General features: G+C 55.6%; 1 protein-coding gene across 4 annotated transcripts; it reads left to right on the forward strand.

Annotated features, from left to right (window-relative positions):
• Positions 1-1,716: 1,716 nt before the first annotated feature.
• Positions 1,717-20,916, forward strand: P2RY2 (purinergic receptor P2Y2). 4 transcript variants are annotated; one of them, XM_076002300.1, is made up of 3 exons: positions 1,717-1,940; positions 12,921-13,110; positions 18,378-20,916. In XM_076002300.1, the coding sequence occupies exon 3, from the start codon at positions 18,382-18,384 to the stop codon at positions 19,507-19,509; it is 1,128 nt and encodes a 375-aa protein (XP_075858415.1). In that variant the 5' UTR covers positions 1,717-1,940; positions 12,921-13,110; positions 18,378-18,381; the 3' UTR covers positions 19,510-20,916. The 4 variants fall into 4 exon arrangements, with proteins under 4 accessions (XP_075858415.1, XP_012600580.2, XP_012600578.2 ...); XM_012745126.3 differs by lacking the exon at positions 1,717-1,940 and adding an exon at positions 2,251-2,430; XM_012745124.3 differs by lacking the exon at positions 1,717-1,940 and adding an exon at positions 2,708-2,939.
• Positions 20,917-23,858: the final 2,942 nt, after the last annotated feature.

Raw genomic sequence — 23,858 nt, forward strand, 5'->3', positions numbered from 1 at the left:
GTGGGTCTCAGCGCCATGGCCCAGCCATCACTGCAGGAACTCAGCAGGGCCTTCCTGCCCAGCAGCTGCTGTCCCAGGGCCAGGAGATCCACCTCAGACTCACTGCATGACTTTGGACATTCACCTCCCCTTTCTGAATCTCAGTTTCTCTACATGTCACATGCAAATAATAACCTATCTCACAACCAGGAGCTTGGGGTCATGGGCAGAGAAGCATGAAGGGGCCCTGCAGGCAGAGGAGCGGCAGGTGGCACTTGAGCATGGCTGGCTCAGGGGCAGGAGGTGAGGCAGAGAGGTAGGGAGGCTGGAGAGCTGGGATTTATCCAGAGGGTGGTGGAGCCACCTGAGAGTGTGAGCAGGTGATGGCAGCAAGGGGCAACAGAGACATCACGCTGGCCTGGGAAGGAAGGGCTGGAGCCTGGGCCAGAACAGGGGCTCCAACCCTCGCCTGGATTCTCAGAGCAGAAGGTTTTCTCAGGGGTGATGAGAGAAGTGGAAAGAGGGAAGATAAAAAGGCTTGAGCCAGCCAAACACCTCCTCGGGGCTGAAGAGACAGGAAGCCTCCTAATGCAGGGAGAAAAGCCGAGGCTGGGGCTTGCCCTGCCCCTCCTGACCTGCTGCTGCTAATGGAAGCCTCCCCCGCCTCCATGGCTCCATTACCCACCTCGTGGGGACCATTACTGTGCCTGGGGCTTCGCCATTAGCCTGCCTTGGCTGTTTGGTCCCAGGGAGATTCCTCGATGCTATTCTACCCTTTTGGATGGGCCACTTGTGTGAGGCTTGCCATGTGACTCACTGGGCCTCAATTTCCTGGTCTGATAAATGGTTTTAAATTCTTTTAGCCATAGAATCTTTTATATGTTTGCAACCAATTCTTACCAGGAAATGTAAATAAATAAAAATATAAAAGCAATGGTGCTCCAGTTGAAGCCAGGCAGCCCCAGGTAAGGGGACGTTGGTGGGGGATTTGAAGCCTGCTGGACATGATCACCTCTAAATCCCAGTGATGGAAGTGCCTGGGGAAGACGTCAGCCTAGACTTCCAGACCTCACTAAAGGGGATACTAACCCTTTGAACCCAGGAAGCTTGGGATGATGGGGAAAATCCTAAAAAAAAAACTCAAGGTAGACCAGCAAGTAAGAGATTATTATGACTCCATTTTCCAGGAGAGGAAACTGAGACTCAGAGAGGAGTCACAGGACAGGCAGGCTGGAATCTGAACTGAGGGCTCTGGGGTTTAAGGACAAGGCCCTTTCCTCTGCTCCTCCGGCCTCACTAAGTCACTGCTGTGGTAGCTCAGATACTGTGTCGTAGGGATGCAGCTTCTTGGCTGTAAAGTAAGGGAGTTGAACCAGAGCAGAGGCGGAGCCCTGGACAGGCCACTATCCAGGTCTCTCTGCTGAAGTCTGGGGCTAAACCTGGGTCCTCAACTTGGTGTCAAAAGAGTTTTTTATTTTCCTCCTGGGCTAAACAGCGGTGACAGTAAAAGGTTTGAAGGCTTGGAATGGGGCTAAGAAAGAGAGGGTTGGCTGGGATTCCAGTGCCCAAGGGTCTTCTCCACACTGGGACCTTCAGGCCTGGGTCCCACAACTTGGGGCTACGGGGATATTTAAGTCCCTGGAAGCTGCTTGGACAATAGGTGGAGGAGGCTGCACAAGGGGCCTTTGTATCTCCCAAGCGAAAGTCCCAGTGGGACTGCAGAGGCGGCTCAGTCACACAGGGCTGTCTGTCCACTCTGCTCTTGCTCCTGGCAGGGCTGCAGCCAGCACCCTTCCTGGACCCCTCCTGTGGCTGGCGGCTGATAGGAGCCTAGCAGAGCCCCAAGCCTCAGGGCCCTGGGCAAGATCCTTGGCCACAGAGAGAGTCCTCCTCTGCACCTGCCCAGCACTGCACCAGCCTCAGCACGCGGTGGATTGGCACTGGGAGGTGGGAGCATCAGTGTGAGTGGCCCCATTTCACAGAAAAGGGGGCCCTGAGAGGGACTGGAACTGAGTGAAGGTCTCCCAGAGTCAGTGCTGAAGCTGGGCCAGAACCTACACTGCGGACTCCTGAACTGCAAATGGGGGCGGGGGGGGGGGCACTTGCTCATTTGTCGTCCATTCATACGCTCAAGGATGGAGCACCTCCCAGGACCTCGGGACAGCAGCAGGAAAAAGGCCGCCGTGGTCCTTAACTCCCCTTAAGGGGGTAAAGGCAGCTCAAAATGAGGAACCAAAAAGTGTGTGGATTGCAGGGAACTGCTGTTGAGATTAGGGAAGGGGAAGGGGAGAGGGAGCGTAGGAGAGGGTCCCTCGGCCGCCGCCTCCTACGCAGCTGGAAAGGAAGGCAGGATCTGACTGCCCTGCTTCCCTTCCCAGGGCAATGGGGAGAGCCCCAGCCGCCCCGTCTCAAGCCAGGGAGGGGCGTTCTCAGCGTGGAGCTCCTGAGCAGGTCTGTCCGGAGCAGGTCCCTTCTCCGCGAGCCGGGCGGGTCGGGAGCGGGGAAGAGGTGGAGCGGCGCGGAGGCTCGGCGCAAAGGTCCGCAGTGGGCCACGCAGGCACCAGGCAAACCTGTAAAACTCTGGCGTCTCTGAAAACCTCTCCTCACACGCTCCAGGCCAGCGTGAGGGAGGACGGCGGCCTCCTGGCCAGGCGGTAGCACCATCGTCGCCGGCCCCTCCCCGCGCAGCACCGCTCGCAGACGCGCTGACCCGGCGGCCGTGTCGCTGGGCGGCGTCCCAGAGCGGGTGGCGAGGTGTCTGTCCCGCGGCTGCGGGGCGGCGCCAGGGTCTGTCCAGAGTCCGCCCCGCCCCCCGCCCGGCCGGGCCGCGGGGTAGGGAGCGAGGCGCTGTCTGGGACAGCCGGGCTCCCAGGAACGTGGGTCCCCGCGGCTGCGGGACGCGGGCGCTGGCCCCAGGGAGCGGCGGCGACAGCACCCCGGCGGAGGAGCGCAGCGCAGAGGTGAGGGGTGGGTGGCCTGGAGGGGGCAGGACACCGGCAGGACTCGGGCGTGGCCTGGGGACGCGGCGGGTCAAACTGGCAGGTGCCGACTCAGCTCGGCCGGGGAGAGCCGCGTGCGTGTGGGTCCTGCTGGGACGCTGTTCTGAGCGGTGTGTGGCGCGACTGTGGGTCTGTGGTTGAACTGTCTCCACTGCAGTGTCGATCTCAGAGAGTGTGGACAGGTACCCTGGCAGTAAGTAGGTCGTGTGTGTCCGCATATTTTGGAAGTCTGTGTGTTAGTGGGCGAGTGTGTGCGCCCCTGAGGGGCGCATGGCTGAACTTGTGGAATTTGTCTGTGTGTGTGCTCTGGTGTGAGCGCCCAGGGGCGAGGCGCTGTGGCCAGAGACTCCCTGCACCCCGTCCTACCCCTGGGTCACTCTGGGTGGCCCGCCAGTCCTGGCCGTCAGTAAGACTGGGGGGCAGTTACAGGGAGGAAGTGGAAAGGAGGGTGCAGTGGCCAGGAAGGACAGCTAAGCCTCTGTCAGAGGACTTTTAATCTGGCAGGTGGTGCTGTAGAAAGGGTTATGCAGGAGAAAGGCGGTCCCCCACGCCCCCACTAGGGCAGCCAGTGGCAGGCTTGGGGTCCTCCGGGAGCCCAGCCCAAGGGTCGGGTCCTGCTAGAGACTAGCGTGGTCAGTTTGGATCTCCCGGGTCCATGGCTGTTGTTCCTTTCAGCATTGCATTCCCCCTCTCATCCCTGTGCCCGCAGTTTGATCTGCCCGGTTTGTTTTGGATCTAGGCTGGAGTAATGATGAGCTTTTGAGGATCAGGTTGGAGCCCCAGGGAAGTCTCAGTTATCTGCAGATGGGCATGGGAGGAAGAAGATTCTTTGAGGGTCCACAGACAGGGTCCACAGGGTGCCCAAAAGAGCTCTGGAGACTCAGAGACCTAAGTTCCAATCCAGCTTTGGCCACTGTGTGACCCTGAGCAAGGTGTCCCTTCTCTGAGTCTCAATGGCCTCATCTGTAAAAAAGGAATACTGATGGTATGGAACTTGAGGGCTGTTGAGGAGCTGATTTGTGGGGCATGTTCAGCACCAGTGTCCCCTGGGCAGGCTCACAGCTTGGGGGTGGAGGCTCAGACCCTAGAGGGAGCCTCCTGAAACCAAGTTCCCAACCATGCCTCTCCCCAGGCTAAACTTTCACAGGACTTCCACAGGACCAAGCCTGAGCCCCTTAGCCTGGGACTTAAGGCCTTTGAAAACTGGTCCCTGCAACACTTCCAGCCACCTCTCCCACCTGACTCTTTACCCTACAGTCACTGCCTGTAGACTCCTGTACGCACTGGGCTGTTTCTTGCCTCTGCCCACTTCATATTCCATGCTTACTGCCTGACATGCCCAACTACTTTCACCTTCCTCAACTGGAGAACTACCCAGACTTCGGGCCCAGCTCAGATGTCCCCCGTCCAGAAAGCCTTCCTTGATCGCCCAGCTGGGTTGGAGCCTGTTCTGGGCCTCTGCAGTCTTGGTGCTGACAACCCTGGTTCCACCCTAGACTGTCATAGTCTATATCTGTCTCCTTCTTCCCTCTCCCTAACTCTGGGGGCTCCTGCAGAGCAGAAACTGGGTCTCACTCATTTCTGTGTTGCCAGCACCCTGCACAGGGATGAGCTGAACCAAGAGAACCACAGCAGCCCCATATCCCCTGTCTCTGCCCGCAACTTCCCCAGTGAAGGCCTGTCTACAGTGGAGCTCCATGTCACTACAAAGAAGGGTAAACCAGAATCTGGTCATCAAAGCAAGTGGCACAGGTTTTCACAGTGTGGTTTGGAGCACTGCAGGACCCAGAGTGTGCAGGCTGAAGACTTAGATTGCCTCCTGAAGGCAATAGGGAGCCATGGAAGTTTATGAGCAGAGGAGATCCATGGTCAGAGCAGCATTTCTGAAAGGTCTCCCTGGCTGCAGGTGAAGATTGGATTGAATAGTGCCAAGTGCAGGAAGGTCAGGGCATTTGTGATGTTGACACCAGAACTATCCCAGGCATTGTTCAAACTCTGAGTTAGCCCTTGCCCCTTTGGCCAAACACTTTCCCCTGAGCTCTCAGATGCTCCTGCTGAGGAATTTGGGGACACTTAAGACTCTCCTTCTCCCAGGGTGGGGCTAGTGGACCTGCAATTGATCTCATCCCAGCTCTGCCCTCAACCTGTTTGGGGACCATGGGATAGTTCCGGCCTGCCAGCCTCTAAAAGGAGGCCAGAACCAGTAAGGTCCTACGTTTGAGAGTGTGTTTGGTGGGGGGGTGGGGAGGAGGCTCTGGCACAGTCTTGTCACTCTTTCTCCTCCTCCACCTGCCTTGGGCTGTCCTGGGGTCTGGCTAGAGGGGTTGGAGGATCGTAGAGGTAACCTTCAGATATAGCTGCCAAGCTGGGTGGCAGAGTGAGGCTGTGGCTCCTCCATTCCTGTCCCCCTCCTACTTAGGATGCACAGGGCTTTGAGGCTTCTGGATTCCCCAAGAGTCAGCTAAGAGAGTGTGAAGGCATCACCAAGGAGGCCTCGTGAGTGATTTTGTGGCCATGGTCCTTAGAGAGGCCATTATGCCTCTCTAGGTACCCGTTTTGCCATCTGTCAATTGGAAATGTTGAGCCTTGCCTCTTTGAGTGCAAAGTTGCTATGAGAATTCTTAATACTGGCAAGGAAAGAGCTTTGTAAGCTTTAAAGTGCAATCCTCAGGGGAGGAGTGTGAAACTCAAAGACTTAAATGCATTTTGAAGACTATAATAGAACACGGGTGCAACAGCAAGGGATTATGCTGGTCCTTAGAATTTAATTATTGAATGCCTTCCTCTCCCCTTACACCCTCTGAAGAGATGGCTTACTAATAACAATTTATAAAAATCCCTCATTTTATCTTCCAACAGCCCTATGAGGGAGGAATTGCTGTCGCCATCTTGTAGATGAGGAAATAGAGGCATGGAAAGTATCTTGCCCAAGGTCACTAAGCGAAGGTGAAATCTGAGGCTCCTGTCTACTGCCCCAGCTTAGCCCTCCCCATCCAAGACAGGAGCCCCATCAGGGGGAGGCCCGGTCCTCTGGCTTCCAGGCTAAAGGGAGTTTGACTCCTGCCCTAGGAACATGTCTTTGGGGCTTTCTTGTGGCCTGATTACCCAACTGCTAATAAGATAATGCCTGCCCATAGGACCAGAGAAGCCTTGATCTTGTGAGAGGAGGAGGTTCCCCTAATGAAATATTTCCTCTCCCCAAACTGCCTTCTATAGGCCCGTCTGGTGTACCCTATGGGCTGCCCTTTGCCTGGCCTTTCCCTATTACTGGGTCCTGAGTGGGGAGGCTGGCTGTGGAGGCCCACTCTGACCACTACACTCCCAGAGGCCAGTGTCAGCACTAGCCCAAGCCATCCCTGCTTTCTCTCTCTGTCCCCATCACCCAGCACAGGTTGGGCACAGAGCAGATGCCAGTGAGTATCTGGGAAATGAATGACCAGGTGAAGGTAGGCACACAGTAGAAGAGGAGGTCCTTGCTCCATGGAGAGCCACAGTTGGCTTTTGAGCAGAGGAGTTCTTCCACTCCCAACACCCCATCTCCTAGGTCTGAGTCCTTCCTTCCTAGTCCAGGATGAATAGATAGAGTTTCTGCTGGGAGGGTAGGCAGCCTGGGCCCTGCTGGGAAGCTTGGTGGCTTTGTCCCTGTCATTGCAGCTCCCCAGAGGAGAGTCCTGAGCACTGGAGCCAGGGAGGAGGGCCTCCCTTTGACTTTTGGGATCCACATGGCCCTGTCTTCTCCTGTCTGAGGAGAGCCTCCTGGTGTTGGCATGGCTTCCGAGTGAGTGCCCAGCCTCTGGCCCTAGCTTGTAGGAGGACTCTTGCCATGGCCGGGCTATGGGCAGGGAAGGATGCTCCCCCTCTTGCAGTAAATCCAGGGCCAAGGGACCCACTCCTGTCACTGCACCATTGTACATACAGTCTCCTCCTTGGTCTCCCTCCCTCCAGACTCCCCAGTCCCACCCACCTTCCGTGTGGCACCATCTTTGTAAAGGTCAACTCCATGTCCTCCCCCTCTGAAGCCCTGCCATGGCTCCCCAGTTTCCTTAGAATAGAGGCCAAACTCCTCAGCCTGGCATTCGAGCCTTTCCGTGTGAGTTCCTCAGGCCCCCACACATTCCATGCCACCTAATCCTCCACACCAGCCACTCGTGATCTCCTGGCCTGTCCCCAGCAGGCCACACTCTGACACCACCAAGTCTTTGCACATGCCTCTCCTGCCTTCAGCGCCTTCCTACCCCTTTTGCTATCTGACAAACTCCTAATCATTATTTTTATTTATTTATTTATTTATTTTTGAGACATAGTGACATTAGCCTAGCTCACAGCAACCTCAAACTCCTGGGCTCAAGCAATCCTACTGCCTCAGCCTCCCGAGTAGCTGGGACTACAGGCATGTGCCACCATGCCCGGATAATTTTTCTATATATTGTTTTTAGTTGGCCAATTAATTTGTTTCTATATTTAGTAGAGACGGGGTCTCGCTCATGCTCAGGCTGGTCTCGAACTGCTGACCTTGAACAATCCTCCCACCTCGGCCTCACAGAGTGCTAGAATTACAGACATGAGCCACCACGCCTGGCCTCCTAATCATTTATTAAATCCCAGCTCAGTGGCCCCTCTTCTGGGAAGCGCTCCCTGACCACCTCCCCCAGGCCAGGTAGGAGCTGCTCTGGGCTCTGTGGCTCCTGGGCTTCCTTTGGTCATGGCTTAATCACCCAAGTGGACTCAGTCCCTGTCTGCATCTTTCTCCCCAGCCAGATCGTGTGCTCCTCAAATGCCTAACAGAGTGTGATCTGAGCCTGGGTGCACGGGCTCCCTCTGAGGCTGGGCACACGAGCGCATTGGCAAGTGTTTGCTGGGACTTCGTGTCTCCTGGGAATGTAATTTATGGTGGCATTACTCCAGACTCCTGTGGTTCTGAAAATCTCAAAAGCAAGGGCTATCAGGAGCAACAAGTAACAGAATTAAAGAAACATTTAGCTCCTAGAACCAGAAACTCTTGGAACTGTACTCTGAGAACCAGTGAACTCAGAATCCTTGGGGCACTCAGCATGAGACAATCTCAGAATCAGACTGGCGGGTATCCTTTCTACACTTTACCCCTTTTTCCAACTCGGTTCTCCATTCTCCCTGTTTCCTCTCAAGTGGGACCCTTCCTGCTCCTCCTCAAACCAGATCAAAGCTCCTCTTCCAGAAGCCTTCCCTGACTGCTCTGACCGTGACCTCTGCCCCTCTGCTGGGGACACCTGAGAGACCACCCCCCACTGAGAATCATCGTGGGCCTCTGGATTTCAGTGTCTCTCTGTCGTGACAGACACAACCTCCATCCACATCAGGACAGTGCACAATTTGCTAGCACCGTGGAGCACCCACCTGCCCCTGTCTTACTCATTCCTCATGAGCTGTCACAGGTAGTGGTGATTCTCTCCTTTTGACCAGTGAAGAACCCCAGGCTCAGAGAGGGGGACTGACTTGACCAAGATTGCACAGCATGGGTGGTTCCAAGTTGGAGCCTGAACTCAGGGTTCTTGCCTCTTGAGTCTGGCTGGAGGCATTGGGTATGATAGGTCCGGGTCACATCTGGGGCATTGTGGTTCTGAACCTGTTTTCAGTTCAGTAGCACATCTCCACGGCCCCGTGCTGGGCTGTGCTAAGCTGGGGGTGGGAGAGGTGGCTTGGAGTTCTGCTCTGGGTTGGAGGTTGTTTGCTCAACCACGCTGGAAATAATTAGAACACCAGACCTTAAGTAAGGCTCCTCCTCTTTAGGGGGTCTCAGTTTCCTGATCTGTAAGCCTGGCTGATCTGAGACCCACCCACTCAGATGCTCTGAGCTCAGCCTCAGTGAGTGGCCCCCACAGCCAGGATCCTGGGGGCTCCCTGTAGGGAGGAGCTATACAGCTCAAGGGCCTCCTGAAGGGGAGAGTCACACTGCAGGAGCCCTGGCTGATAACGTCAGAGGTTACCCCTTGGCTGTTTCTGCAGACCAGCCCCCGTGATCACAGTGCAGCAACTCATCAGGCAAGGTTTCTCGGAGGACATTTGGGAGGGAACAGAGGTGACTTCTAAGCTCCTAAGCCTGTTCAACCCAGCCTTGCCCTCTCCACTCCCAAGCCACAGGGACAATTAACAGTCCCCAAGCATATCATGTAATCTCTTGCTCTGGCTTTTGCTCACTCTGCTCCTCCTCTCTCTCCACCCAGCTGACTCCTACTGATCTTCCAAAATTCAGGTCAGATGTGCTCTGCTCCAGGAAGCTTTCTCTAGCTACCCTCCATTCCCATTCAGGACCGCCTCGGCTCTGTTCAGGCCTGATCGCCCTGAGTTGTCACTGCCTGTTTCTGAGTGTGCCTCTCCCACCTTGACAGTGAGCTCCTTGCGATCAGGGAAGAATCTGACCTGCCTCCGAGTGCCCACGTGCCCTGCCCAGGGACAGGCATAGCACAGCAACCTTTGTGAAGGGCACTGTGGCAGGTGTCTGGTTCCTGCGTGGGGTCCCTGAACGGCTTCCCCCGAGGATGCTGTCAGTGTTCTTCGAGACTTGATCTGTGGACGCTATAACCATGACCTCACTACCTACAGCCCCTGCGCACAATTCCCGTGGGATTTCCTGCCCCTGTCGTCTTCCTGAGATACCCTCATCCTCCGTGCCTTCTCCACTTGCTGAAATCTTCTCTCCTATTAGTTCCTAAAAGGAGTTGAATCATCTCATTTAACTATCTGGGCAACCCTCTGAGGCAGGTACTTTCTGATATTGAGAGGAATTGAGATTTGGGGTTTGGACTTGTCCAAAGTCCTACAGCTGGGAATAGCAGAACTGAGATTTCCCTGCCCAGGGCTTCTCCTGCCCCCGAGATGGCAGGGTGCAGGTTCTCTGTTTCTCCTCGCAGCATTCCACCCCTGGCAGAGACAGGCAGCAGGGGTCTCCAGAGTGGTGACAGGACACTCTCCCCTGCCAGGCTGGACAGGGTCCACCAGCCAGGTTGCGTGGCACACCCTAGTGGAGCAGCTGGAATGTTGTCCAACCACCCTGGAAATTCCGCAGCCACCAGGGACCTGCCCCAGCCCCTCCTGGTTTCAGGCTCACTAGCCTAGGGCCACAGAGAGAAAGACCCAGATTAGGGCGGGGGCAGAGCCAGGTCTGCATGGTCTGCATGCTAGGCTAGGCTCTGCCCTTGACTCATGATTTTCTTGAGACCTTGAGCTACCCCTTCTGGCCTTAGTTTTTCCACCTGCGAGATGGGTACAATAACCATCGTGGCCACCTCACACTAGGGAAGTACTAAAGAGTAAATCCAGGCTGGGCACGGTGGCTCATGCCTGTAATCCTAGCACTCTGGGAGGCCAAGGCAGGCGAATTGCTCGAGGTCAGGAGTTCAAAACCAGCCTGAGCAAGAGCGAGACCCCGTCTCTACTATAAATAGAAAGAAATTAATTGGCCAACTAATATATATAGAAAAAATTAGCCGGGCATGGTGGCGCATGCCTGTAGTCCCAGCCACTCGGGGAAGGCTGAGGCAGGAGGATTGCTTGAGCCCAGGAGTTTGAGGTTGCTGTGAGCTAGGCTAACGCCACGGCACTCACTCTAGCCTGGGCAACAAAGAGAGACCCTGTCTCAAAAAAAAAAAGAGTAAATCCAGGCCAGGCGTGGTGGCTCACGCCTGTAATCCTAGCACTCTGGAAGGCCGGACCCTGTCTCTACTAAAAATAGAAATAAATTAATTGACCAACTAAAAATATATATACAAAAATTAGCCGGGCATGGTGGCGCATGGTGGCGCATGCCTGTAGTCCCAGCTACTAGGAGGCTGAGGCAGGAGGATCACTTGAGCCCAGGAGTTTGAGGTTGCTGTGAGCTAGGCTCACGGCACTCACTCTAGCCAGGGCAACAAAGTGAGACTCTGTCTCAAAAAAAAAAAAAAAAAAAAAAGAGTAAATCCAGGGCCCTGCCAGTTGGGCACTCCTCTGGTGGAGAACTGACCAGACAGGCAGAGCTGTGGGACTGAAAGAAGGATGGTCAGCGAGCTTCCTGGGCAGAGGCCTGCGCCTCGCAGGTAAGAGTTGTGGTGACAGTCATAGCTTCAGACGTCAGACAGACAGGAGCTGCTCTGCTGTTTGCTAGCTTGGTGGCCCCAGGAAGGTATTTAGCCTCTCTGAGTCTCTTAGGATTAAATGAGAAGAGGAATATGAAGCCACCTTAACACAAAATATGGCAGAGACAGCACTGAACTCTTGGGAAATAGATGTTAGAAGATAAGGGAGGGTGTCCCTGAGCAAAGATATGACCATGAGACTGCTTTTGTTGTGCTTGAGAAAAGGAGGTGGGTGTGGAGGCAGAGAGGGTGGGTTGGCAGGGACAAGATCAGCTAGGGTCTGGATGCCTGGTGGAGGAGCTTGGACATTAGCCCAAGGGCACTAGGGAGCCACAGAAGGGTTTTGAACTTGACAGTATGTGGTTGGATTTGTGTTTTAGGAAGACCTTGTGACTGCAGTGTGAAGGCTGGACAGATGGGACAGGGGTGGTGTCAAGGAGTACAGGGAGGGGGCAGTGGTTTGGGGAAGTGCATGTCCAAGGGGTGCATGTCTGAGGGGCTTCACAGTTGAACTGACGTGGTGAGTGATGGGGTTCAGATGGGGTGGAAGACAGAGGTTGTCAAGGCTACATTGGAGATTTGAAGCCTGGAAGGACGGTGGAGGCCCTTCTCAGAAACGAAACAGGGCAATGACTTTGAGAAAGTGCTATGTTGAGTGGAGGCATCTCCTAAGGAGAAGACAGGGTGTGCACCAGGGTGGAGCGGGGTGAAAAGGCGATGTCCCTTGGCCTTATCATAGACACTAGAGTACACTGGCAGATAGCTACCAGCCCAGTGGCCATGTCAGCCTGAGATGACCCAGCAAGGTACACTAAGTAAACAGTGGCCCAGAGGCATTGCCCACGCCCCGTCCAGCCCCGTTCCTGCGGCCCCATCTCCTCTCAACATCCCCCGCCCTTGCACTGCACTTCCAGCTTGGGGACCCGGTCTCCACTGTCTCAGACCCGCTCCCCCATTCTAGGGAAAAGAAGCAGACGTGAGAAGGTAGTTCAGGAAGGGGATGTTCCTTTCCTCTTATGTCTGGTGGATGCTGTGATCTGCCCCTATAGGGGGGTCCCTCCACCAGACACCCCTCATAGAAGCCCTGTGCTGGGTGTGCGTGAGGGGCTCCAAGGCAGGACAAAGCCAGGGCTAGAATGCAAAGGTCCGTGTTTTAATCCTGGTTCTGTCCCTGACTCACTGGAAGGCCTTGGGCCTCGGCTTCCTCCTGTGTCACAGGGGGTTTGGCACAGGTGATTTCTGGAGGCTGTGCCAGGGCTTGACTGCCTGGACTGTGTGCGTGTCCTCCACTGCGTGTATGTCTGAGCGTGGCTCTGCGTGCCTGTGTGCATCTGCGCGCCTTGCTGTGTCCTGCGTGTACGCTCAGGTGTGGAGTGCGTGTTTCTAGCGCCTGGGGATGAATGCTTAGCGCTGCGTGCGGGGAGGAGGGAGATTCTAGATGGAGACCTAGCTTGGGAAAAGTGTGTCGGGAGAAGTACAATAGAGTGTGTCGTGGGCAAGGAGGGTATTGACTATTTCCTGCTGTGGGGCCAAAGCACAGAGCCAGGCCTGAGGGAGGGGACACTGGAGGTTTGGCTCAGCTCTGCAGGACATGGGGGCGACCTTCCACCCGGCAGAGCCACACTGCTGTGAAAGGGGGTACCTGGGGAAGGAGGCCGGAGCATGTGAGCTGGGGTGGACGGCTGAGGTCTGGGTATGCGGAGGGCACTGTGACCAGGACAAGCACACCAGGCCACCCCTCTGGCTCCTTCAGGCCAAGGTTAGAGCAGAAGCAGTGGCCCTGGGAGGGCTTGGTCTGGCTGGCTTCCCATGACCCTTAACCCATGCTGTCTCCACCCCCCTGTGTCTGCAGGAGCCCCCTGTGGGCTGTGGCACTGCCTGCCCTGAAAAATGCTGGAGGCTGGGCGTTGCCCCAGGCCTGGGGACCTGTTTTTCCTGTTTCCCACAGAGTTTCTGGCAGCCTGGTCCAGGCATGTGCATTCATGAGTGAGGAACCTGAGCAGGCGCTGAGCATCCTGACCTCAAGAGCAGGGGCTGGTCAGGTACGGGGTTGCCAGGGTGGGTCCCCTGGCTGGGAGGCTTGGGCAGGTACACCTGCATGTTGTGCACTAAACTGGGGTTAGATTGGGGGGGCGGGTCCCAAGGCAGGTGCCCTGACCTGCTTCCTCATCCCAGGCTGTGATGAATTCAAGCTTTGGAGCCAGACAGCCCTAGGTATCAAGCCCAGTTTTTCCATTCCCTGGCAGTGTGACCTTGAACAATAGCTTGACCTCTCTGGCAATACCTACCAAGGGGTGGAGGTGGGGCATGGGGATGAAATGAAGAGGCTGCGTAGAAGCTGCTCAGCCCAGGTCTGGCCCCTACCAAGCAGGGTGGCTGGCAGTGGGGACTTCGGAATGGAGAACTGCTGATCAGACTGACCTGTGACCTGAGCTAGATAAAAACGTGTGGCAGGCCTCAGACAGCTGATCCGTCTCCAGAATGCCTGGGTTCCATTCCCCTCCCCCTGCCATTTCCCTGGCTATCCAGAGAAGGGCAGAGACTTCTGAGCCCCTGAAGCTCTTGAAGGAGAGACAGTACAGTGGCCTGTCTAGGTATAAGCAAGTCCCAAGTGTGCTGGGTCCCCAGGAGGGCTGGGTTGTCCCCTGGCCACCTAGGTCAGCAGCTGAGAAATCTTTAAACACCATTGTCTTCTGAGAGACCCTCAGAGAAGCAAGGGAAAGGAGATGCATCTTTATCAAGCTCAGCCTCCTCTGGGCTCCCATAACCTCTTGCTCAATTCATTCATTCATTCATTCATTCATTCATTCATTCATTCTCTTGGTCCTGTAATACCTGCTGTGGGTTGGGCTTCTTGATGGATGATAGGGACAGAGAAAAACATCACATGGACCCAACCCTCAAGGAGCACATGGAATGTGTTGGGTTAAAGGCTGGAAGGACAAATTACCAACAAGGAATGCCCTGAGGGGTGATGGTGGAGGGGGAGAATTTCAGGGATAAGGTGACTTTTGAGAATTGTGGGTAGGTTCTAGAAAGCTGTTCTAGGCAGAAAGGACAGCTTGAGCAAAGGTGGGGAAGCCTGGAAGGGCTCTTAAATGGCTCACACCTCCCCTCCAGACTGGAGCTCCTCAGGGCAGGGCCAGCCAGAACTGGGCCCAGAGGGGTTAGTGAGTGGTGTTGGAAAAAAATCAGGTGACACCTGGCTCCCTAGGAGCCTGTGGGGAGGTCCCAAGGGCAGCCAGGGTCAGGAGAGGCAGAGGGGAGGCCTGAGGGAGAGGGCTGTGTACATTCCTGTCTCCCTAAAGCCCAGGCTGAGGCTGAGGCAGGGAAAGACGTGCTCCCAGGTTGGTGAGGCAGCCTGTGGAAGGAGGGGGGCAGGCGGGCTCAGTCTGGCCCAGGGCCCACAGTGATGGAGTCCCCAGCTGGCCTGGGAGGGTGGAGGCCAGGATGTCTTAAAACAGGTGGAAAGGGCAGCTCCCCCAGTTCATGGGGAGACAGGGAAGTCTCCACCCTTCTTCTCAGTGTCAGAGATTCCACCATCCGTGATTAGCAGGAAACTCTTGGTACAGAGCGATGAGATGTCGACTATGAAGGGAAGATGAAGGCCCTGACCCTAGTCTGAGGGGCGGCCAGCCAGGCCTTGGCCCTGGGACAGTAGCGCAGCTGGGGGACTTGACCCGTGAGAGGTCTGAGAAATGCCTGACGTCACCTGGGGTTTTGTGGCAGAGCTGGACTGGAACCTAAGCTTTCTGAGTCCCAGGCCAGGGCTCTGTCCGGGGAGGGAATGTGGCCCCTCTACAGCTCCTCGGTCTCACACTCGGGGCCTCTTCACGCACCTCCTGCAGCTTCTGTGGGCCAGCGACGCCCAGCCCCAGACCCAACAGCACCAGACCCAACAGGCCCAGCCTGCACCCGTCCCCACACTTACCGTGTCTGACACTGAATTCCTCTGCTCCCACACCTCCCCATAAGGGAACGGTCTCCGGGGCCTCCCTCCCAAACATCTCTGAGGTCTCCTCGCTCAGGGGGTCCCAGGCCTGGCGTCACTCCCCTGGCCCACCACACTCACCTCTTCCATAGCCTCCAGTCCGGCCCCCAAGCCCCTCCTCTGCCTGTGGTCTGAGAGGGCTCCCTAAAGGGTTCTGGAAAAGGCCACCTCTGAGCCGAGCCTCGATGCTCATAACACCACAGTGTCCCTACTGTGTGCAGGTTCCACTCCAAACATTTTACACAAATTACTTGATCCCCCCAGCAGTCTTATGGTGGAGATTCTATTAACCTCATCATTTTACAGCCAGGGAGACAAAAGCAGTCTGACCCCAGAAGCCAGGTTCTAGTCACTAGAGTTTGCTGCACTGAAGGATAAAGAGCTCAACAGGTGGAGACCAGGGGCAAGAATAGATCCAGGTAGAAGGAGCTGCAGGAACTAAGGCTGGGAGGGGAAAGTAATGAGCACATTAGGAAACCACAGGTCACAGGGGATGGGGCTTGTGTGGTTGGCAGAGACTGGGTCATGAAAACCTCAAGTACCAGGAGCTGGGGGTGGTGGCTCACACCTGTAGTCCCAGCTGCTTAAGAGGCTGAAGCAAGAGGATTGCTTGAGCCCAGGAGGTGGAGACCAGCCTGGATGACATAGTGAGACCCCATCTAAAAAAAGAACAAAAAAGGAAAGAAAAGAAAAAGAAAACCTAGAGTACCAGACAAAGGGACTGGGCTTTCTGAGAGAAGGCAGGAGCCACAGGAGGGTTTCTAGCAGGGCAATGACTTTGTCTTTTACAAAGACCCCTCTGGACTGGGGAGGGGGCTGAGATTGGAGGAAGAAGACTGATGCAATGTTCCAGCAATGAGAGGGAGAGGCTGGCACTGGGCTGGGGCATGAGGCAAGGGTGGGGTGCAGGAATTGTCCTGACCCCTGAGCAAGAGGGGTCCAGCCACTTGGCCCTGTCAGACCCCAGCTACTACCTGTCATCTCTTAGCTTGGCATCAATAAGATTCTCCCTGCCTCCTCCTCTTACCTCTGCCCTGGCTCTTTGTGGAGCCATCTGGGTCCCTGGCAGGGGTGTCAAGGGTACAAGCCCATTTCCTCCTGGGTTTGCTGACAATAGGAGACAGGAAAGATCTGGGGGAAATGGGGAAAGAAGGGAAACTGAAGGACCTATGTTCTCCCTCAGCTCCCCTAATCCTAACCTCACGGGCCTTGACCTGCTGCTAGGAGACCAAGGCGAGGCGGGAAGCTCGAGTCTAAGGGAGGGGATGTTGCTACCCTATAGAGTTCCCCAGTCCCAGCCTCTCAGGACCCTGGGATCCAAAATTAAGTGAATTGTACAGCCTCAGATTCTCGAGGTAGGAAGGCCTCACACGTCATCTGTCCTCTCTAGCCTCCCAGACACACCCACACACAGGACACAAGCCCTCCTGCAACCTCTACTAGAGAGCTGTTTGCCTGTCTCCATGAACAGAGAGTTCACTACCTCCCTCCTACAGCCCCTTCCATTGTGGGATGGACCTGGATGGGAACCGCAGCCCATCCCTAGCTGGGCTGTGACTTTGACCAAATTACCTAAATGATCTGTGTCTTAGCCTTTTGATTGGAAAACTGAGGATGGTGATCTGACTCCCAGAGCATGTGGTAAGGCTTAAATGAAGTAACTTTAATAAAGCACACATAGCCCAGTGCGGTGGCTCGCGCTGTAATCCTAGCACTCTGGGAAGCTAAGGTGGGCAGATTGTTTGAGCTCAGGTGTTCGAGACCAGCCTGAGCAAGAGCAAGACCAAGACCCTGTCTCTACCAAAAATAGAAAAAATTATCCAGGTGTGGTGGTGCATGCCTGTAGTCCCAGCTACTCAGGAGGCTGAGGCAGAAGGATCGCTTGAGCCAGGAGTTTGAGGTTGCTGTGCGCTAGGCTGATGCCACGGCACTCTAGCCCGGGCAACAGAGCAAGACTCTATCTCAAAAAAAAAAAAAAAAAAAAAAAAAAGCACACATAGTAGTAGGGTTTGAAAAATGTTAGTTCCCCTACTCCTTCACACTGTTAGAAACTTATTCTTTGTGTTTTTCTCAAACCTGCCCACCTGAGTCTTCTGCTGTGATTTCCAGCCTGCCTTCTGGGACCTTTGGGCACATCTCTGCCCTCCAGACTGGGGTCTGTCCCCTGCCTCCTAACTGAGAGAGCTATTCTTGCTCACACTGATAGGGGTGGGAAGAAGAGGAAGGTAGACAAGCTGCTGTCTGGGCACTCACTGTCTGCTGGGCAGTCAGTCCGCATGGGGTGTCATATGCTCATTAGGGACAAGGTAGGGGAATGTCATGAAAGAGAAACTGGGTTGGTCTAGAAGAAGCTGCAAGGAAGTCCCCTTTTGTCCCCCCATCCCCATCTCCACCCCAGACCTCCCTGGACTCTTCAGGAGGGTCACTGTCCTGTCTGATAGCCTCATAGGTCTTGGGGTCATGACTGCTGTTTGCAGATGTATAAAGTGCCAGAATATCAGAGTATCCAAAAAATATTTACCGAGTGATTAAATGAATAACTGAAGAAGGAGATCCTTGGAAATAGTTCCTCAAATATCAAAATACCAGGCCCAGGACCAGAGTGTCCCCAGGGAGTGGGAAGATGAGCTGCAGGAGGAACTTGGCAGTGCCCACAGGAGACTATGGGCTGCCCACTGGCCAGAAACACCTCAGCAGGCAGTGGGCACTGGGTGTGAAGCAGGGCCAGCCAGCCTGGAAGGCCCCTTCCCATAGATCTGAGACTGTACCCCTCTGACACCCCCAGCTCCTCAGATTCTAGGGCTCAGAACCCTAGATCTAGAACTCTGATCCTGAGATCAGGATCAGCAAACTTTTTCGGCCAAGCACAAGTCCGTGCGCACCATCGCCGTGGTGCTGGCTGTCTTCACCCTCTGTTTCCTGCCTTTCCACATCACCCACACCCTCTACTACTCCTTCTGCTCGCTTGACCTCAGCTGCCGCACCCTGGACGCCATCAGAGCAGGATCAGCAAACTTTTTTTAAGGTCAAATAGCAAATATTTTAGACTTTGCAGGCCATATGGTCTTTGTTAACAGATGGGCATGGCTGTGTTCTAATAAAGCTTTATTTACAAAAACAACGTTTGAGAATTATATGATCCTTATATTTGTGTATCTCATGCATCCTTGAGGTTCCAGGGCTTGGAGGTTCTGGGTCCAAATCCAGGTCAGATGGCAACAAAGGCCCTGGTCGGGTGGGTGTCAGTACTCCCCTCAGAGCCTCCCGTGACCCTGACGACTGTCCCCCCCCCCCCCCCCCCCCCCCCGGTCCCTGCAGGGCGATGGCAGAAGGCCCTGGGAATGGCACCACCAATGGCACCTGGGATGGGATTGAGCTGGGCTACAAATGCCGCTTCAACGAGGACTTCAAGTACGTGCTGCTGCCCGTGTCCTATGGCGTGGTGTGCGTGCTGGGGCTGTGTCTGAACGCCGTGGCGCTCTACATCTTCCTGTGCCGCCTCAAGACCTGGAACGCCTCCACCACCTACATGTTCCACCTGGCCGTGTCGGATGCGCTGTACGCGGCCTCCCTGCCGCTGCTGGTCTATTACTACGCCCGCGGCGACCACTGGCCCTTCAGCACGGCGCTCTGCAAGCTGGTGCGCTTCCTCTTCTACACCAACCTGTACTGCAGCATCCTCTTCCTCACCTGCATCAGCGTGCACCGATGCCTGGGTGTCCTCCGCCCGCTGCGCTCCCTGCGCTGGGGCCGGGCCCGCTATGCCCGCCGGGTGTCCGCGGCCGTGTGGGTGCTGGTGCTGGCCTGCCAGTCCCCCGTGCTCTACTTCGTCACCACCAGCACCCGCGGAGGCCGCATCACCTGCCACGACACGTCGGCGCCGGACCTCTTCAGCCACTTCGTGGCCTACAGCTCGGTCATGCTGGGCCTGCTCTTCACGTTGCCCTTTGCCGTCATCCTGGTCTGTTACGTGCTCATGGCGCGGCGCCTGCTGAAGCCGGCCTACGGCACCACGGGAGGCCTGCCGCGGGCCAAGCGCAAGTCCGTGCGCACCATCGCCGTGGTGCTGGCTGTCTTCACCCTCTGTTTCCTGCCTTTCCACATCACCCGCACCCTCTACTACTCCTTCCGCTCGCTTGACCTCAGCTGCCGCACCCTGGACGCCATCAACATGGCTTACAAGGTCACCCGGCCGCTGGCCAGCGCCAACAGTTGCCTTGACCCCGTGCTCTACTTCCTGGCCGGGCAGAGGCTCGTGCGCTTTGCCCGAGATGCCAAACCGCCCACAGACCCCAGCCCCACCGCCCAGGCCGGTCGCAGGCTGGGCCTGCGAAGGTCGGAAAGGCCTGACCTGCAGCGGGCAGAAGACGTGTCGGCCAGCAGTGAGGACTCCAGGCGGACCAAGTCCACGCCAGCTGGTAGTGAAAACACTAAGGACATCCGGCTGTAGGACCTGAAGCCTTTGGGCCTGTGCAAGTTTATTTGGAGGAGCAGGGAGAGGTCGAGGAGCAGGGAGAGGTCGAGGACCAGGACTTGTGCAAATGGGATGGTCTTCCCAGATATGGATCATCAGCGGCTCATGCTAGATGATCGAGGAAGCCATGACCCCATGCTCTGTCATTTGGCAGGGGCTCAGGATACTCCCTCCTCCACGGTCCAGAAGAGAGTCCACTGTCCCCATAGTCCCCACTTGTCATTCGTATGTGCGATTGGGGGAATATGGTTTCACGGAAGGAAACCATGTTCATGGCCAGTGCTGCCCCTGGCCTGACTCCCATGTGGATTAGCTGGCTGTGCCCGCCAAGGTGCCCAGGCTGGAGTCTACTCTATTTAAGTCAAATAGAGAAACAGGACCAGAGAGGAAGGTGTCTTAACAAAGGTCACACAGCAAGGTCTGAGTCTGAGCCACCTGGGGTGGGGGCAGAGTCACAGGTTGGCTGGAGGACCCTGATGAGTAGTCAGGGCTGAGTTCTCATGGTGGTCGGGAGCAGGACTGGGTGCCACAGTGGACTCAGCTGTGAGGAGTACCCCCTGCCCAAGAAACGAGCATCTGGGAACTGATGTCATAGACTCCTCTGGAGGCTCCCCCGGGCTGGGAGCCAGTGTGAAGCTGTAACTTATACTAAAGGTTTTGTTGCCTGCCAAGCTGTGCCCTATTGTGTGGTCAGAGGATGGGGATATAGTCTGGGAATCTTTCAACATCCACACAAGGGGCCCTTCTCCAATCTGTCCTCTTCTGCCACCTGCCTTCCCACTAGTAGTCTCGGGGTAGTCTTATAACCAGTTCCATAAGCAAGAAAACATTTTTTATAGGTTTTTTTTTGTAGTTATCCATATTTTCAGTTCCCAGGCCAGTATGATTTGCTGACCAGAGCTTTGTAACTTTCTGTTGCACTGATGCATTCCCTTTTGAGTTTCTTTCCCAGAAACCGCAGAACCTCCTTGCAGCCACGAGATAACTACAAAGCCTCACACCACCTGTTTGTCCAGAGAATACATGATAAGCGATTCTCCACCACAGATAGTGCCCAACGACCCACTGAGCCTGCACACTAGGCTAAAAGAATGACCAGTATTAACCCCTAGCTCATTATAATACTAAAATCCCTGCTCTGGGAGGGACGTATCCCTTTTTGATCATGGGACATATGTACTAACATGATTTTTCATCTCTCTTGTGTGCACTGCACTCTTCCCCAAACACGTAGTGATGCTCACTCCCCTGATGTATTATTCATTTCACCTCCAAAAAAACCCCTGACCCTGTTGGTTGGGGATTTAAACCAGTTCATACCTCCCACCTCCCAAATGACATGTCCACTAAAATAAATCCTTTCTTCCTTGACAATCCTCATTATCTCAGTAATTGGCTTTCTATGCAGTGGACAACATTAAACCCCTCTTATGGGTTCGTTAACAGTCTCACATCAGGGATTCCCTCTCCAGACCCCAGGTATACCCCACTTTAAAGCCAACTGGCTCCTGTGCCTGGCTCTGTGCCAAGCATAGAGTCAGGTGGGGTCCCAGTCCTTGGGATGCCTTAGTTTAGGTAATGACCAATCACTTGCTGACAAATGTTAGACCATTTAACTGGATCTCCAGGGAGCTGAGGGGACCCCCTTATTTGTAGCATTGCCGATTGCCATGGTACGAATACAAGGTCACCTGGCCACTGGCCAGCGCCAACATGGTAGGCCAGCGCCTACCATGGCCAATTTCAACTACAAACCTGATGTGCACCTCCTTGCAAAATCCCTGAAAAATTAACAGTTGGCTCTTGCAAGCAGGTACGGGCTGCTCTAGCACACCACTGGGCAATGCTGAGTGGATGGGGCTGTGTGCCAGGGAGGGGACTCATGGAGTAGGAGACTCCTGAGTTGTAGCTTCCGAGAAAAGCCGTCACCAGGAGAACAGCCAGGTTTAGGATACATCCTGGGGGTAAGAGAGACATGGGGGCAAGAGAGCATGGTTTGCAGGCAGACAGCTGGCACAGGCTCAGGGCATGGAAGAGGCTGGGGCTGGGTCTCAAGGAGGCCAAAGCAGGGCTCCCTCCTTGCCCTGTCCATGAGGTTTTCCTTGCACCGCAGATAAGTGTGAGAGAGACTCACTCTTCTTCCCACGCAATCCCTTGCCTTCTGGCAAAATCCCAGCTGTGTGGCAGGACGGTTGGTGCTCAGGCTGGATCAAGACTTAACCTGGAGGAGATAGGTCTCACCCCTGACAGGTCCTGGGTCCAGCCGGGACCACTCCGAGCTGATTTGTGGAGCTCAGCTGGATGGAGTCCAGCACCTAGCCCCTGGGCAGCAGAAGAACAAAGCTGACAGGCCTCACTCTTGACCTCAAAGACAGGGACTCACTGCTCTGGCTCTGGGAGAACCCTTGCCCTGTGTGCCGACTCTGCCTACCTCCTTCGACTTCTCTACCCTCCCACTCTGCCTTGTCAAAGGCAGGGCACCTCCAGGGGCTGCTCTATTCAGAGCCTCGCTCCACAACTCCCTCACGGGAGAGAGACTCATCACAGTTATCACTCTGCCTTGTACAATGTGGGTGACCTGCCCAGAATAGTGTGAGGTACTCACCTCCCACATTCTAGGTTCTATACTTCTGTTAATGTCGCCAGAGTCCCTCTGAGCTTTCTTAGTGACTGCCTCTTACACACTGTCCTTGACCTTTCCCGCAGGCCCAAACCTATCTCTTTCCTACCAGTTGCTGCCCCGGCTGAACCCCATCCCAGTTTACAGGGCGCCCCCACCCAGGCGAGAAGCCCTGCAGGCCAGGAGTGTGAGTGCTGAGTTCTGACCCTCTCAGACCTGCTTAGACCTGGAGGCAGGGGCTGTATCATGACTTCAGGGGTCCTTAGTGGGCATCTGTGTTTGGGGGTGGGACTATGACCACTGCAGGCCAGAGTTCCCCTAGGCCCCGTTTCTGTCAGGTCCTGCTCCCCTAGCCCTCCTGCAGCTGCCCTGGAGACGCTGTGAACCCAGGACCAGAGGAGGGGCTTAGTCACCATCTAATCCTGTGGCAGATGTGAGTGGAGGTGGGGAACGGAGACCCCTGGGGACTGGGGACAGGACCAGGGCCCCAGCCCTGGACCTCAGCTGGACTGCCTGGCCCCTAGGTATATAGACATCGGCCTTGCTGCTTGGTGCCCAGGCATGCGCCTTGAGGGCGAGGTTCCTGCCTTGCTGCCTTGTGCTATTTTCAGCCCAAGCAAGACTAGGATTTTCCACTCCCAGCCCCAGACCATTGTCCAGCGGTGACGTGGGGGGACCTGCCTGCCCTCAAAATATCTCCTCTTACTCTCTGGGCCTCCCTGCCCCTTCCCACCTCCCCGCCCTGACATCACTTCCTGGGGCTGTTGACTCATGAAGGCCACTGCAAAAGGACAAGTGAGTCGCCCAGCCATGGGACAGGACCCCAGGGATTATGCAAGCCAGCTGCAGACTCAAGGCCAGTGAGGGGCGGGGCCTTGGCCAAGGTCATTGAGCAGGTCAGCGCGGCGCCTGGATGTGAGCCAGGGGCTCAGGATGTGAGCTCAGGCTGCTCCTGCTGCTTCAGTGCAGGTCGGTGCCATGGTGGGAATCCTGCTGTCACCCGCACTCCAGCTCCTCTCGTCCTGGAGCTGAGGCAGGGACGTGGGCAACAGGTGGGAGGAGGGAAAGGGTAGAGAGTCAGGTGTTGGGGGGGCCTGCTAATGTGTCTGCCACAGCTGTTCCCAGTGAGGCCGTGTGGCACATAGAGGTCTTTGCCCTGGGTGGCAGATGTCCCGGCACCCGGGAAGGAGGGGGAATCCCAGAGGACATCCCACCCTCACCCTCCAAGTTAGGAGAGCACATAGACAACATCTTCTCCACGCATAGTTGCTTCAGTCTTGGTCCAGGTAAGGCTACCACATCTACCCTTCTGCCACCCTTGTCATGGCAGATTTGGGCTGATGTGTTTAGAATCAGGCACACGGGGGAGGGAACTAATGTACTGACCCATGTCCCAGGCGCCACTCTCTCACGTGTTCTCCACAACAACCCTGTGACACGGACAGTATCATCCCCATTTAGCAGATGCGGAAATGGGAGACGGGGGTGAGAAGGGAGGACTCGGGCAGGTCACACAGGCAGAGGGTGGGTGAGTTGAGATTGAGTCCAGGGCCATCCAATGCCCAGATTCAGGCCCTTTCTAGTGTCCCACAGCACACTCGAGCCTTGCAGGGCAGGAAGGGCTGTAAGTGACACTTCACATGATTCGAGATGAGAGGGACAGTGTAGCGAGGATGGGGTTAAGGGCACAGATGTTATGCCCAGA

Source organism: Microcebus murinus, chromosome 4, assembly GCF_040939455.1.
Source record: "Microcebus murinus isolate Inina chromosome 4, M.murinus_Inina_mat1.0, whole genome shotgun sequence".
NCBI lineage: Eukaryota > Metazoa > Chordata > Mammalia > Primates > Cheirogaleidae > Microcebus > Microcebus murinus.